Source organism: Magnolia sinica, chromosome 18, assembly GCF_029962835.1.
Source record: "Magnolia sinica isolate HGM2019 chromosome 18, MsV1, whole genome shotgun sequence".
Taxonomy (NCBI): Eukaryota; Viridiplantae; Streptophyta; class Magnoliopsida; order Magnoliales; family Magnoliaceae; genus Magnolia; species Magnolia sinica.
This window is the reverse complement of record NC_080590.1, coordinates 14,611,619-14,627,309: the sequence shown is the minus strand read 5'-3', so window position 1 is coordinate 14,627,309 and position 15,691 is coordinate 14,611,619. Positions and strand designations below refer to the sequence as shown.

Genomic DNA, 15,691 nt, shown 5'->3' with positions numbered 1-15,691 from the left:
GCGCGACTGAGTGGGCAGAGGTTCACGTGATACTTGTTGGCTGTTGTCAATGAGAGCCGAAAGCGTATTGCGTCCGAACGGGTTGGGGATCCGAGGGGCCACCGTTATGTATTGGTTTTATCCATACCGTCCATCGACTTCGCCGCGAGCGGATTGGATACTGAACGCTTCAGTAGCCAAAACGCTACTGAAGTGATGTGGCAAAACGGCATTGGTTAGATACCAACCGCATGTTCCCTTGGTATAAATGCTACTCCGTTAGATCCGTTAACGGATTTTTCTCCCTTTCCGCCGTGCTCCACTCGGCCATGAAATCGGATGGTCATTCTGTGAAAATTCAGTTGGGCCCACTGTGAATTTATGTGATTTATCCACACCTTCCATCTGTCTTTCCATCTAATTTTAGGCGTTGAGCCCAAAATTGAAGCTTGTAAAAATCTCAAGTGGATCATACCACAGGAAACAGTGGAAATAATGATTTCCACCGTTGAAACCTTTCCAGCCCCACAGCGATGTTTATTTTTCATCCAAACTGTTCAAAGGATCCAAAAACATGGATGAAGGTAAAAAAAATAATATAATCTTGATCCAAAACTTCTGTGGCCCCCAAGAATATTTCAACGTATAAATTCAATTCACACTGTTTCCTTTGGTGTGGTCGATTTTAACTTTTCATATGCTTAGGTTTTGAGCTAAGGCCCTAAAATTATCTTATAAAATAGATGGACAGACTGGATAAAATATATAAATCACGGTGGACCCACAGAGTTTACTTACGCAATCCGCTTCCCTTTGCCACTCACCGTTAAACTCCGCATTGCATTTTTTTCTCGACGCGGATTTCTTCCTGCTCTGGGAATCCAGGCCCACTGTGATGTTTGTAAGAAATCCTCCCCTTTCATCCGTTTTTTAAATTAATTTAAGGATATGATTCGAAAAATGAACCGTATCCAAAGCTTAAGTGGGCCGTACTAAAGGAAAATGTGGTTATGGAAATTCCTACTGTTAAAATCTACCTGGGCTCGACAGTGATGTTTACAATCCATCTGTACCGTTAATAACTTCATTCCTACTGGGATGAACTGAATAAAAAATATTAACATTACTCAAAACTTCTGTGGCCCACGGATATTTCAACCATGAACGTTCAATTATCACTTTTTTGGCCCACTTAAGCCCTAGAAACTGTTCATTTTTGGCTTCAAGTCTGACTTGAACTAAAAAAACAGATGGACGGATATGATTTCTCACAAACATCATGGTGGGCCCCACCTGATTCCTAGCGCAAGAACTTCTTGGAATGTCTTTTGGCAGGAAATCCGCGTCTGTGCGTGGCCGAGTGCGTTCACGGCCTAAACGTAAAAACATCTGCTAATGGATCTCCGTTGACAGAGTATTTATTGAAAGGAAACAGCCGCTTGTCATCCAGCAATGGCGTTTTGCCACATCACTTCAGCAGCGTTTTGGCTACTGAAGCGTTCAGTATCCAATCCGCTCCCGACTTCGCCGTACCATTTTATTGGTCAAACTCAAAATGAGTCGGATCCAAGGCTCAAGTGGACCACACCACTGGAAGTGGCAATAGTAGTTCTTAGGCCCCACCAACATGATTAAGTGTCACCCATAATCAGTACGGTACATTAAGGTGTTAAATTAGTCTGATTCTAAAAAAATATTATATAATTAAATCGTATAACACCCATGAACAGTACGGATCATATTAATCAAATCTCACATTTTACACATTAGCCTCAAAGCTACGTGCATACCTTAAAATTTTACGTTTTATAGTTTAACCTTAAAGTCATATGCATACCTTTTTACATGAATGAATTAAAATTTGTTCATAAGGTCACGTAAACCTGAATGAAAGAAAAACATAAATATCAATTGTAGAAGTTTAATCCTCAATGTAATTTGCTTGAGCCTTGGATCTACCTCAATTTTGGGACTGGCCACTAAAATGGCATGACAAAGTTGAAGGACGCCCATACACCACAATGGCCTCACGTAGCCTTGCCTGTTCCAATATGTAGATGGGGGGTAGGACGCAATCGGTGGTCATGAGAGCCATTCATCCTGTCTTGCCATCATAGATGTGCACTCACACAAATACCATTGATATACGAGTATTACCTTTTAAACCCACATTAACCTAAATCAGACTGGATTAATCAAGAACTTGAATTTGACATACATAGGCTGGAGATTCCGGTCAACATTAAAGTCATCCATCAGGGTCTCCAAGAGCCAGAACATGCCCTATGACAACGTCGAGCACTCTAAATTAAAGCCATTATGTCAATTAATACTGGTGCAACACACTTGACACCAACACTTGAAAACTTGTTAGTGACAGACCAAGCCTTCATCCCAACTAGCACCTTATATTAACCATTGAAAACGAATATCGGGCCCGCCCGACCAACAGATCGCATCATAGGGGTCAATACTAGCTCAAAGGAGAGTGTAACGGCCCACCTAGAGCTTGGCATCGACCTAAAATGGGCCAGGGTCCCAATGTAGTGTCTCCCAATGCAAATGAACGGGGTGGATTATGATACTAATGTCGCAGTGGACCCCTACACGCCACATGTGCACTGAGAGTGCTTGTGCGCGGGTTGCACTGGAACCATTGGCTCGGTCAGATGACCTTTGACCGAGCCCTATTCGAAAAATAAGAGAAATGTTCTCTCCCGCCATTTTTTATTTTGAACGGAGGATCTTTGGGCTCCAAAGTGGCCCACCATGGCCACTTTCCGAGCCATCTGATCCGTTAAAAACCTCTGTGGCGCCAAAATTAACAAAACCCTATAGCCGTTCGACCCCTTGTAAACGAATGAGGGAGATGGGCCACCACCGTCCAATGCATTGCACGTGGAGGGCGTCCGAGATGTGGGCCATGATGGAATCGGATGGACGGCTCACGATCGGTCCGATCGTACAGTCTCAACCGTCCATCACTAAAGGAAGGCGGTGCTCCTTTCTTTCCGGAATTGGCCACGCAAAGCTCTGCAAGAGGAAAACAGAGAGAAAGCTTTCCTCTCTGGGAAAGACAAGGCTGGTGAAATCTCAGTCGTCCGACCGTAGGGGCATTCTCAGCCGTTCCCTTCTCCCTCTCCCCCTCTATATAAAGGACCCTGTGGACCTAGGGATACGCGCTGAGAGAGAGAGAAAGAGAGAGAGGAAGTAGGTTGGTGCCGGTTACCCTGTTGCAACTCGACCCAGTCGAGTCGGTAGTAGCCATCCGGACCAGGTAATGAACCACCTTCCATTTATTTTTCCAACTGTTTATACTTTAGCCGTCTTTCGGACTGGGAGCGGACCCAAATCATGGCCAGAGATAAGCTGAAAGCAGCCAACTAATGGCTGTATTTCGGACTGAAGTTGGCCGAAGCTTCGTTTTGAGCTCTCTGTAGAGCTTCGAAACCAGCTTAGAGGGCAAGCCAATCAATGGCTACGGAACGACTGAAGAAACAGTGAGTTGAGTCTCTGTTTCGGACCAAAGATGAGCCAATCAATGGCTCTATGCCAAGCTAAAAACTGACCCAATTGCAGCACCTGTCTTGAGCTGTGACCCGGCCAAACGATGGCCGTGCGTCCGGCCAAAACCAAGGAAGTCTGAGGCTCTGTTTTGAGCTGTGAGCTGGCCAATAAATGGCAGTGATTCAAGGCTTACTGAAGGCCTATCTCGAGCTCGGTTCTGGGCTGAACCCAGGCATTTATCAAATTCCCATCTGGACCTTGAAACAGGTCTGCAATGGTGATGATAATGAGCCCAGCTGGGCCAGCTGTTGTGCTGAAAACCAACCACCACATGAAACTGCAGACGTCCATTATCAGGACCGGAAACGGGGCTGCGGACGGTGGATTGCGCGATGGCTGTAGGTAGGCCCCACTAGCTGATGCTGGGGACCGCACCGTGCAGAGCAGCGGGACGAAATCGGCCCCTGATGAGGTCCGGAAGTCAGCCCAGGAGGTGGAGAAACCCAACCTTTCTGCTACGTTGCCAGTCTGAAGGACATATGGGACAATGGGCCCTGCAAAAATTGTAGGTGGCCTCACCCAACGTCAGTGGGCTGCTCTGGCCACGAGCCCTGCACAGACTGTGGGCCCCACCAGATGCCGATGGGCCACACTAATGATAGGCCGCCGCGGACCGCTTGTGTTTTGACCGTCCATCAGGGACATTGCATCCAGAAAAGGGGCCCTGGGCTGGACGTCCCTCAGTGACGTCCAGTGCCGGATGTTAACAGCGAACAGCAGTTGTAATTTTATAATAAAATATTACTATATATAAATGTAAACATATGTGAAAAAAAAGGGGCAACCGTTAAGTGGTGGGCCCATGTGGGACCCACGCTGAGGTAATCATATCTGCACCATCCGTATTTGCGAAACCCACCTATTGCCTGTGTTGAATCCAGACCCTCCAAGGTCTGGACGTGGCCCACCGACCGTGGTTATTCTAAATCCGCTCTGACCGCCTGTTTTTGCCAGCGGATGGGACCCACCCTACACGATTGTACACATGTGGGGTGTGGGGCCTACCATGATGGATGTATTGTGTCCTCACCGTCCGGAGAGTGACGGTGGGTGGCAGTTTGGCTGGAGTACCTCACGCCAACTGAACAAGTTGCTGTACTCAGCCATCAAGTTCTGTGAGTCCACCAGCTGCCTGACGTCAGCAACTCTGTGGACCCCACCTTGATGTATGAGATTTATCCAAACCATCCATCTAGTGGGCGAACTCGTCCTAAGAATCTGAGAAGAAAATAAGGCAGATCTAGGGGTCAAGTGGACCACTGCAGGGATTGAACGCCCAGATTTAAGGCCTTATGGGTCACAGGAGCTTTGAGCCAATATGATATTTAGGTCTATACAGGTCATATGACGTGGGTGCTGGGCTGAAAACTACCCTTAGATGGGCTGCAATCAAGGCGAGACTAAGCCTATAGGTGGGCTGGAATCAGGCCTAGTTTGGGTCCTGCTCATTACAAATGGGCCGCGCCAAGGAAGCGGGTTGATGCACGGCGGGCCCCACACTAGCCCGTATGGGCTATGTATGCAGCATGGGCTGGCATGCCCAGGTCAAACGAGGTCCACCATGGCCAGTTTTGGGCTGATTGGGCATGGCAGAAGTGGGCCCTGATTGGACCCAGTTTAATTGAAATAAGGGCACGTGTTTGATGGGCTTGATCGCCCTTGGTTATAGCCCAAACAACTTTGGTTTTGGGCCTTCTAACCCTCATGTATTAAAACTTGTGGCTTATTGTCTAATGTAAATAAATTTGTACAGGGAGTCACGTGAGTGGTGTAAATTCACCATCTTCTCAAGGAAACTTACCTCTAGGAGCACTCTACGTCTTGTTTGGTGATGATTTCTTCTCCTTAAGCTTTCCATCCCTAACCAGACTAGAAATAATAGTTTTATTAAATTAATGGCTAACTAGACTAATGATAAACCGCAGCGGAAATAGACTACGTTCAATTGACTTATCTATTTAATATATTAATTTTTGTGCTTACTATTGTTTAGACTCCTAATTTCTTTAAGCTGCCTAGGTAAGTAACCTGATCATTCATGTTATGTATCCTATGTTAACTCTGTTAGTATGTTCTGATAGAAATATATGTATTGTTTCTCATAGTTGCTATGATGCGCACACTGTTGCAAAACTCTCCATGAGAAGTTCCAAGTAAAAGAGAGTCCGTCCTTAGGGTGTAATCAGACTAGTTGTAAAGTGAGTAGGCTCCTGACATGGAAGTTTTGGTGTTGTTGATTGACCCCATGTTGGTGGGTACTACACATACCCTAAGACGGTAGTCTCATGGACCGGGGATGGTGGTCATGAGACACTATGCCTGAGTCGTCGGCTTATGCTGGGCCATGTGCTCCGCGTAGTGACTGTGAGCTTATTTAAATTGGCTGGATGCAATTGGACTAATAATGAGTTGGCAAATCATGTATGCATAGCACAGACCAACATTTATTGCTGTCGTACGCAACACACAGATTAGCCTGACTGGATATTTTGTCCGGGGTACAAACCACCATCTATTGTTATCGTACATGTTACCTGTCTGGATGTTTTACCTGGGGCATAGACCATCTGGATGTTTTTCCTGGGTCGACGTTTTCGCCTGACTGGATGTTTTTCCTGAGGCATAGACTATCTGTATGTTTTACCCGGGTCAATGATTGCATGGGTGACAACCCCAATGTCCGTCTGAATGTTTTACTCGTGACGATAATTACATTCATACATTCCTGCATTTAACAAGATGCATCTATTATGTTTTGGAATGTCTGTATATTTTTTTATGCTATTCCTTGTTTAGGGCGGCGGTGTGTAATCTTGAGGGGAGATCACATTGAGCTGGGCACTCATTCATCAATATTCAACCGTCCAGAGGATGCAAGTACATGAGCCGACGAGTATGTGACAGAATTGGAGGCGGTGACGGCTGAGGAGGAGATATATGACGAGGAGCCGCAGCAGGAGACCGTCGCCTATTACGGGCTGAATCAATAGATTTGCCCTCTATTTTAGTTCAGTATACTTGGAGTTTGAGAAGTTTAAGGTTTTGTATTGGCCTCCAGCTTAGTGGGCTAGAATATTGTTCCCATTTTGAATCACATCTATGCTACGTCTTATTTCTGTTATGCGATTTGATTTATTGATTACCACTATTAACAGTTAACTCTTGGGTTTTCGGAATGCGAGTCATGTACTCGGGTTTTGAAAATCAGGGTGCTACAGATAATAACACCCATAGTTGAAACCTTCTTAGGGCTCACCATGATATTTATTTGCCATCTAACCTATTCATAAGGTCACTCGGTCACGGATGAAGGGAAAAATCAGCTTGATCCAAAACTACTATGGTCCTAAGAAGTTTTCAATGGCAGGTGCTCAATCCCCACTACTTTTTGTGGTGTGGTCCGATTGAGATTTGGATATACATCTTTTTAGATTTCATATCTTAAAATGATCTCATAAGATAGATAAACAACGCGGATGTAACACATACATCATGGTGGAGGCCAAGTTCCACATCAACACACCACCCGGGTGGGTGGCGGGTGAGGATTAGGTGTCACCAGTTAAAACCTTAGTGGCGTTACCCTTGCCGTGGGGCTCACCTTGATGGTGTGTTTTATATCTATGCTGTCCATCCATTTTTTCAACCAATTTTAATACGTGGTCTAGAAAATTAAAAAGATCCAAATCTCACGTGGACAACACCTTCGGAAACAATGGTGATTATTCCCACCATCGAAAACTTTCCCGGGCCGGACTATTGCAAATTCCAGAAAAATATATTAAAATGATTGAAATACCAATTATTTGGAATCGATAGTTTTCTGAACAGATTCAAAATATTAAAAAATCAACCTTTGACTTTGGGATTTTTTTTCCCCAAAGATAAGACATTAAGTTTCTTTTGAATCATCTTAATTGAATTATATTAAAAAAGGTATACCAATTTAAAGTTAGGATATTTAAGTTGTTTATTGTCATCAATTGCGCTCACATCGGGCTGCATCATAGTCCCAAGTTCTAACCATTTTTTTTGGGCTTAGGCTTTGGCCCACCATGCTAGGCCCAAGATTTACGTGGGCCTTTGATCATAAGTGTAGGATCGGGCTAGGGAGTAGCCAGCCCATTTGCAACCCTACCACCAAACAAGATTTAAAATGACTACGTGGATAGTTGTACACTTCTTAAGCACCGCTATTTAAATGGCAATATGGCATATGCATACAAATATCTAAATAATTACAAGAGTGGTGGTACTCACTGTGAATGGTGCAAAGGTAGGAGATCTCAATAATCAAATTTTCTTAATAATAGAATAAAATATATGAAGATTGATCTGACTATTTAGCCACTAATTATATGAGATTAGACGTTTTGTTAAGGGGAGGGTTAATCATTCTGAAAAGTTTTTATCTTACCTCTCGATTGAAAAGATTTCAATATTCACATAGTTGTAACTATGGTTTAACAACATAATAGTAGAGAAAACAAATATAACTAGATGAAATATAAAAGTATTTTATTAATGATTTTACAATATGGACACTTCAATTAGTTTGAAGAATGATGATCTGTTTATCGACCAATGTGGACTGGGCTTCTGTTGGTCTAAAATTTGGCCATGTGGTATACATTTGAGATTTGCGAGTGTGCCATAATTGATTGAGTCGAATTCAAATTGAAACCACCAACCCCTAGCATTGAGATAGAGCGATGCTTGGTTGGGAGTGCGGCAATCGTCTATTTAGTCAACTGTTGAGTGGGCTATCAGACGATTCATGGAAGCTAGGAATATTCCTCCAATGAGTTCTTTTTTATATCGAAAACTAAAGACTTCCAAAGGTGCATCAATTGTGTGGTTGAGCGGAAATAAGTTAAAAATGGATGTGGAAAAATAAAACTTACTACTAAGGTAGGATTACCAACTCGACTGAGAGCAACATTGTGCTCTGTGAAGCAGAGTGCTAATGAGCAAGGATTGAAATATGTGGCCCTAAAGGACTGGATAAGCAACGTCATGCTAAATTGATTTGTTTTATATAGGGTTTGGTTGATTGATCATGAATCATTTCCTTTGTGCTTTCTTTTGCTATTTATAGACTCATTGATGAAGTCGTGATAATAACTATTACCTACACAACAATCTCACATATTGCCAATTGTAAAATAGTGATTACCTTCATTTGATCGTGCTTATACTTCGACAAATGTATTTTTATCTCGTCAATAACCTTTCACACGTTCTTCAATGCTAATGTAACCCTAATGGTTACAGAAGCTTATTTCCTAGTCATGTGCACGGCACGCCTCTTCAAATATTTTCTCGGCAATGAGCTATCTTCTGTATAACACAAAGATATCATATGTACCACATGCTCATACTTACGCTCTCTAGTTGAAATTGTTGATCTTGTCCCGATAACCACTTTTATAAACTTTGAGAGACGTCTTCGGTATTATAAGAGATTGAGATGGTTGGGCGTATGATCTCGTACAAATCTCCTTAATCAAATAATCTGATCATGCATGCTACTCTCCCAATGGTGCAAGGTATAGAAAGAGCTTTACTGAAAAGTTTTTGGTTGTTGGACTTTTACGTAGCTAAAGAGTTTCTTTTATAAGATTTTTATACTTAATTGCTTTTGTTAGAGTTCTACATTTAATGCTTATCAACAAGGACAATTCTTTAGTTTATTGCTTTTAAAGTTCAATGTTCATCGCCTTTGACATATGGCTGCCATGTGAATTTTTCTGACTGGTGGATTGGGTTTAAAACACAACCGAGTGGGGCCACTAAAATCGAAGTTAGAATAAAATGGTTAGCAGTCCTTGGCAGGTGAAATTCTCTGATTAAAAAACATCCGATTGCGTTATTTCAACGTATGCTCCTCCACAACACGGGATAAGAATTGAACAGCTTGGATTTCCGAACACGTATGCCAACCGGGGATGAGTCAGCACGTGACTTGCAGAACCCATGTCAACGTGAAACTTGTGACTGAGATCCCGGCCATTCATCAGATGGGGACCCTACCATGCCCTTTCCCACTAATGAATCCGGTTCCATAATCAAGTGGGTTGCACGTGTACGAGAGAAATGGAACGCTGGAAGAATAATCAACGGTCTACATTGAACGGAAACATATGCCTCTCTCACCAGTGCATCTGCCCGACTTGAGGGCTAGGGCTGAAAGTCGGGCGGGTCGGGTCGGGTCGGGTCGGTGCTCAACCCTAGCCCAACCCAAGGTTCTTGTGCCTCAACCTTATCCCAACTCAACCCAACTTGGAGTTGGGAATTCTCAACCCAAGCCCAACCTAAGCGGGTTTGGTCGGGTTGGTTGGGTTGGCCGGGCGGATACATGCTAATATTTTAATAATTGCATTAGTTTATTATGTTTTAATATACATCTTGTTTTTTATATTTTTGATTTTATTAATTATATATGTAGTTATTTATCATAAAGAACTTCATTTATTCTAAACAAATAAGTTAAAATATAGGACAACTACTCGTTTAAAAGTCGTATTGTATAGCACACAATCTATTTGGAAGAGAGAAATCCAACATTTCTTATTAGCTTGAGTCATCGGATATGATGTGGACCAATGAGACCCGACAACACTTACTGAAATTTCCTATGTCTTCAACACATACGGTCCACACTCAATAATAGTTTATTAGTTACTTATGGATTGATTGGGTTCGGGTTGGGTTGTGCAACCCAAGACCTTAACTCAACCCAACCCAAGATTTATCGGGTTGGTGTTTACATCGCCCAAGCTTGAGATCGGACTCGATACATCTTGCCCAAGCCCAACCCAATGTTGGATTGGCCATGGGTCGGTCGGGTTTGAGCCCAACTTTCAGCCCTATTAAGGGGAAGGGCATATTGCAATGACCCTCATCTGATGGATGGCCCAGCCTGCGACGCGCATCCAGATTGGCAAGACTGCCGCGAACCACCTCGCCCCAGTACCGTTACCGAGTCTTGCGGCTCCAGCCTCCGCGGAAAATCTGAGAACGAATACCGATTTTTCAAAAGCATAAGCCATATTTTGTTTGGCCCATAGACCGTGCATGTGGGTCCAACTTTGGTGATCCGAACCGTTCATATGGTGTTTCCGACGGTGGATGGAAATCTATAAATGTTCTTTAAGTGATCACAACTATCTAGTTTGGTTCCGTTAATCTTTACCAATGATCGTAACCGTCAATTGATAGGGTCACCCTGGGCACCGACACAGTGCGGAGAGCATCTACATTCTACACCGTGCGGTTCTCCAGATGAGCAGTGTGGATCTCTCAAACGCGTGCCAATTTGCCACGTGTAAGAGGCAGTGCACGCGTACTCAGGTCCGGCCAAAGGAAAAGAACTAAAGAAGAGAATTGGCCTCCTACCTGGGCTTCCAGACCCATCTTGCCGCGACGCATACTTCCTGCGAGAGACTTTCACAGGAACTTCTGTGATGGGAATCTAAGTGGGTCCTCCGTGATGTTAGTGAGAAATCTACGCCGTTCATTCATTTTTTGAGATCATAATAGGACATGGGACCAAAAATGAAGCAGATCCAAAACTCACGTAGGCTGCAGTACAGGAAAAGGTGGGTAGGGAAATGTCCACCGTTGAAACCTCCCTGGGTACATAGTTATGTTTGTATTCCATCGAATAACGTTCATAGCACATTCCTACTGGGATGAACTGAAAAAGCAAATATTAGCCTATTCCAAAATTTCTGTGGTCCGACAAATATTAACTGTGGACGTTCAATCCTCGCGATTTCGGCTCACTTGAGTTTTAGATCTAACTCAATTTTTTATCCTTGGTTCTAATACGATCTGGAAAAACGAATGGACGGAGTGGATTTCTCTAACATAACGGTGCAGCCCACATAATTCCCGAAGTTCATGTGAAAGCATTCGGCAGGAAATCCGCGTCCATCTTTCTGGAAATCCGCGTCCATCTTTCTGGCCCATGCGTCACACTTTTAAGACCTTATCGGCCGTCCAATAATATTGTACATTTTGAAGGCAGTGACGAGTGGTGGACGGCTGACTTTTTTTTTTTTGTTTTTCTCACACAATGGTTTTCACAGTGTATTACACCATTTTTACGGATCAGATTTCGAAATAAGGTGATCCGTTGGCTGGAAATGCGCGGATGCATTCTAACCTCGCAAGCGACTGGTTGTAGGTGATCGATTCTGAAAAAGAATAGAATCGAACGGCTGAGCGGGAGTCGCGACCAGCGCACCATCAAAAGCAATTGACGCGGAGGTTAAAAGCGTAATTTCGCACCAGATTTGAATCGGTTGAAGAAGACGGCTATCGTCAAGTTCCCGGAGAAAGCGAAATTCGCGGTAAACACGTCGTCCCACGACCTTCTCGACTCACCCCAAAATACCCTCTGCACATCTCTTCCCCCGTTTTCCTATTTTCCTATTCCTTCCTTCCACCGCTCATATCAAAGAAAGAAAACAAAACAAAAGCACAAATCCCTATCTCTCGAAGAAGCTCTTCAACGAAAGAGAAGAAAAAACCATAAATTCTACGCCTGGATTGGGAGAACGAGAATTATTGATTGATTCGCAGAAGCTCAAAGTGGAAGAATCATGTTAGATTCCGATTCCAATGGCGAGTACAAAACCTTCCGGCAAATCAGTCGAGATCGTGAGTTCTCTTATCTCGTTGGTTCCTCTGAATCCCTGTTTGCAGTCGCGTTTCTTTTTAGTCATAGATTTCAAATCAATCTCAGTTTCAATTTCAATAAATTGCAATGATCTCGGAATGTAGTTTTTGTGAGTAATTTGCAAGGTTGTTGAGTGCAGATCTTCGCAACGGTTTCTTGTTGTTTTTTGGATCTTTGTTCGATTTTCCGGTCTTTCAATTTTATTTTTTTTTCATAGAAGATCACGACCTGTACCAATCGCATTTTGTGGAATTCTCCATAGATTATAAGGGAAGAATGGATTTTTGAAGAATTGAAACAAAGTTGTAGTTTGGTTAGTAAATGTGGCCAGTAATATGGCGAATGTAGAATTTTGTCAAGATGGTCGGCATGATAGGCTGGTACCCAATTACAAGTGTGATATGCTTGTATCTTTCCTAAAATTCTCACTTGCGATTTGGAGTGAAAAAAAGGGTTGAGAATTGAAGTGCTCGCAATAGCAACCACAACTTGTTGGAGGGGATCCCTCCGGCCACATTTTGGCACTTCATCCATATGGACCCTAAATCTTTGGAAGGATTCTTAGAAAAGCGAGTAATGTGAGAATTGCAACTCATCCCTGCGATACTTTCACTTCCATCATCGGATCTATTGCCATTGCCTGTGTAACGATTTACATCTAATGGCTAAAATGAAATTGTGCTTGTGCCTTGGTAACACACTAACAGTACTTCCTCAGCAGAACAATTCAATAAGGGATTGCTGATCATGTCATCTCAACGTATTCATTAATTAGATGCCATTACCTGGTCTCATCATTTAGGGGCTCCACCTTGCAATTGATATACAATCCAATCAATTGATATACAATTCAATCTTGCAGGTATCCCCACAAATGTTTCCTATTGCATGCTATTGTTTTACTCATGCAATTGTTATGTTCTTGGATGTTACTTTGGAGGTTTGTTAAGGAAATGAAACTGCTCTGTTTTGGCATGGCAATCCTGTTATAGTTTCTATGCCGCTCATGAAGTACAGATTCGAACCATGGCATTACCCTGAATTTTGGTTGACCCATGTGAACAGATGAATGTGATGCTTAGAGGGAAAGGTGCTTGCCAAGTGTGTATATATATTAAATTGGATTAACTGATTCATATAACACGGGTTGGCACTTCAACCCCTCTTTTTTATTTTTTGTCATTTTCTTCTCTTGGGTTGCATCTCATGTTTTCTTTGTACCACCATAGCTATTGTGATATTCATGACATCTGCCAGCATAATGTTTCCCATTACTCGAGTTCAGTATAGGTCCCCTCACTGCATTTGGATTTTAGGGCAACTTTGGTTGCACCTTCTCTCTCTCTCTCTCTCTCTCTCTCTGTCTGTCTGTCTCTCTCTCTCTCTCTCTCTCTCTCTCTCTCTCTCTCTTGTTATGCTGTTTCAATTAGAGTGGAACCAGATCATCTCTTAATGGACGCTAAAGAAGGTGCTTATGCAAGTTGAAGGTGACTGAGTTGAGATGTTCAGCTCATCTCCAAGGGCTGAGTAGCTGGATTGTCAGTGATTCAAGTCGATGATATTACAAGATGCCTCATGAATTGCTCCCACATGTTGAACCCTGAAGAAGATGTGTAATAACATCAGTTATTCTAACATTTTTAGTAAATTTTGGCTGAGCTGCACCATGCTCTCTCTTCTGAAAAATATTTTCTTATTAGCCTTGGTGGCTTTTCTCTGTTACCCAAGCCACTGCCCATAGGATTCATGCTAAGTGGTGATCAAAATCTGTCCTCATGGAAACTGATGTGCATCGTGTGGAACTTGTGGCATTTGCCCAATAAAATCATCACCTTTCAAAAAAAAAACCTTGGCATTGACTGTAGAGTAAATGGCAGAGGGTATTAGACGAGGATAAAATGTTGCAATATTATCGATGAGGTTCTAACATTACTTGTTGGAGTCAGAAAATATTATGAAAGTAGTTAAGATTGCATGCATCATGTTACGCCATTCTATGCATACTTTTATACACTGGGAAGAGAAATTAATTCTATAATAATGCAAATAAATTTGTTATTTCCAGCTGTAAAATGTAAGCTGCAGTTCTACTGATAAATTGCTTGATGTAGAACTTTGTTTTTGTTCATCTCCAAAGGAAATGTGTTCGACTGCTAGAGTTCCCTCCCCCCCACCCCCCGGTGAGGGGGTGTAAAGTTCATGCATCTTGCAACTTCATTTTGTTGGTTGATTGGGCTTACTGTGTTGCCCTCTCTCTCTCTCTCTCACACACACACACACACACACACACACACGTGAATTATTTAATAGTTTCTTTTGCATTTCTCACCACCACCATCATCATGGTCTCGCCATAGCCATTTGGGGTCAATTTTATAAATTAGATTTTGCCGATCATCCCTAGGCCCTATTCTTGGTTTGTGAACAAGCCTTCATATCCTTTCTCATCACCTAGTTCCAAGTTCTTTTAGGTCTTCCTCTCATTGTCTTTCCATCCCTTCAACCTTAATCAAGGTTCTCCTCATTGGAGCCATCTCTGGTCTTTTGTTGCGCAGGGCCGAACATCTTGACTTGCTCTCCATCATTTTTGGTCCTCTTATTAAAACTACTCCTGGGATGCTTTAAATGACCTCATACAATTCTATCCTTCCTAGTCTACCTGCCCATCTCAACATCTATCTGCAAGACAGTCTCTGCTCATGTTGCCTTCTAACTGAAACACAGTCTTTTCAAAATCTGAAAACATTTTACCAGTTTGCATTGTATTTATACCCATTAATTTTATTTGGTTAATATTACGTTGTAGGCCTTCTCACTTTTCTTACTTTCTAACATGTCAGTTATCACTTTCTTAATTTTCTCATTCTACGAGCTTGTGCAGGATTATTGCATGAAATGCTACAATCGACCAAAGTGGGGGATTGTAGATCAACGTGGAAGGTATTTTCAGCATTGTTATATATATATATATATTATTTTTTTTTTCTTTTTCTTTCTTCTTATTTTTATAGTTACATCTTTCTTTTTATTCTCTCTCTCTCTCTCTCTCTCTTTCACCTTTCTTTTATTTTGTCTCTACCTTGATCTATCATGGTTATGTCCCAAAGGAACAACCGTTTGTGATTTCCCTTTCCATTTCCATCTTAAATTTGCTTTGAAGAACTTATAGATTAAGGCCACAAAACTTCTCTAGGCCTATAGGTTCTATATCACGATTGATAAACTCAACATAATGTGATTCCTTCCAAACTAAGCTAGCTAAAGAAATTCCACAATGCTGTGCAAGCTCCATGATAATTTTCTAACTGATTTTGTGATCTGTAAGCCTCTTATTTAATCTCATGAAAAGTCCTGCAATTCTTTTACTTCCACACTCATGCATCATTCAAAAGAATTTTGTTTTGAAATGGTCTTAGCCTTATCAAAACTTCGCGGCCATCTCTTCACTTGTCAATAACA

General features: G+C 42.4%; 1 protein-coding gene across 6 annotated transcripts in view; it reads left to right on the top strand.

The window, feature by feature from the left end:
• The first annotated feature begins 11,613 nt into the window (after window positions 1-11,613).
• The window catches only part of LOC131233518 (SNARE-interacting protein KEULE-like), a 28,266-nt gene continuing 24,188 nt past the window's right edge, over window positions 11,614-15,691 (top strand). For 4 of the 6 annotated variants that reach the window (XR_009165265.1, XM_058230259.1, XM_058230257.1 and 1 more), the window contains exons 1-2: window positions 11,614-12,213; window positions 15,114-15,172. Coding sequence is in view for 4 of the 6 variants with exons in the window: in XM_058230259.1 (XP_058086242.1) it covers window positions 12,156-12,213; window positions 15,114-15,172 (117 nt within the window). In the remaining 2 variants the exon portion in view is untranslated. Of the gene's footprint in view, window positions 12,214-15,113; window positions 15,173-15,691 lie in introns of those variants that run through there. The other 2 variants (XM_058230258.1, XM_058230260.1) reach the window with 2 other exon arrangements.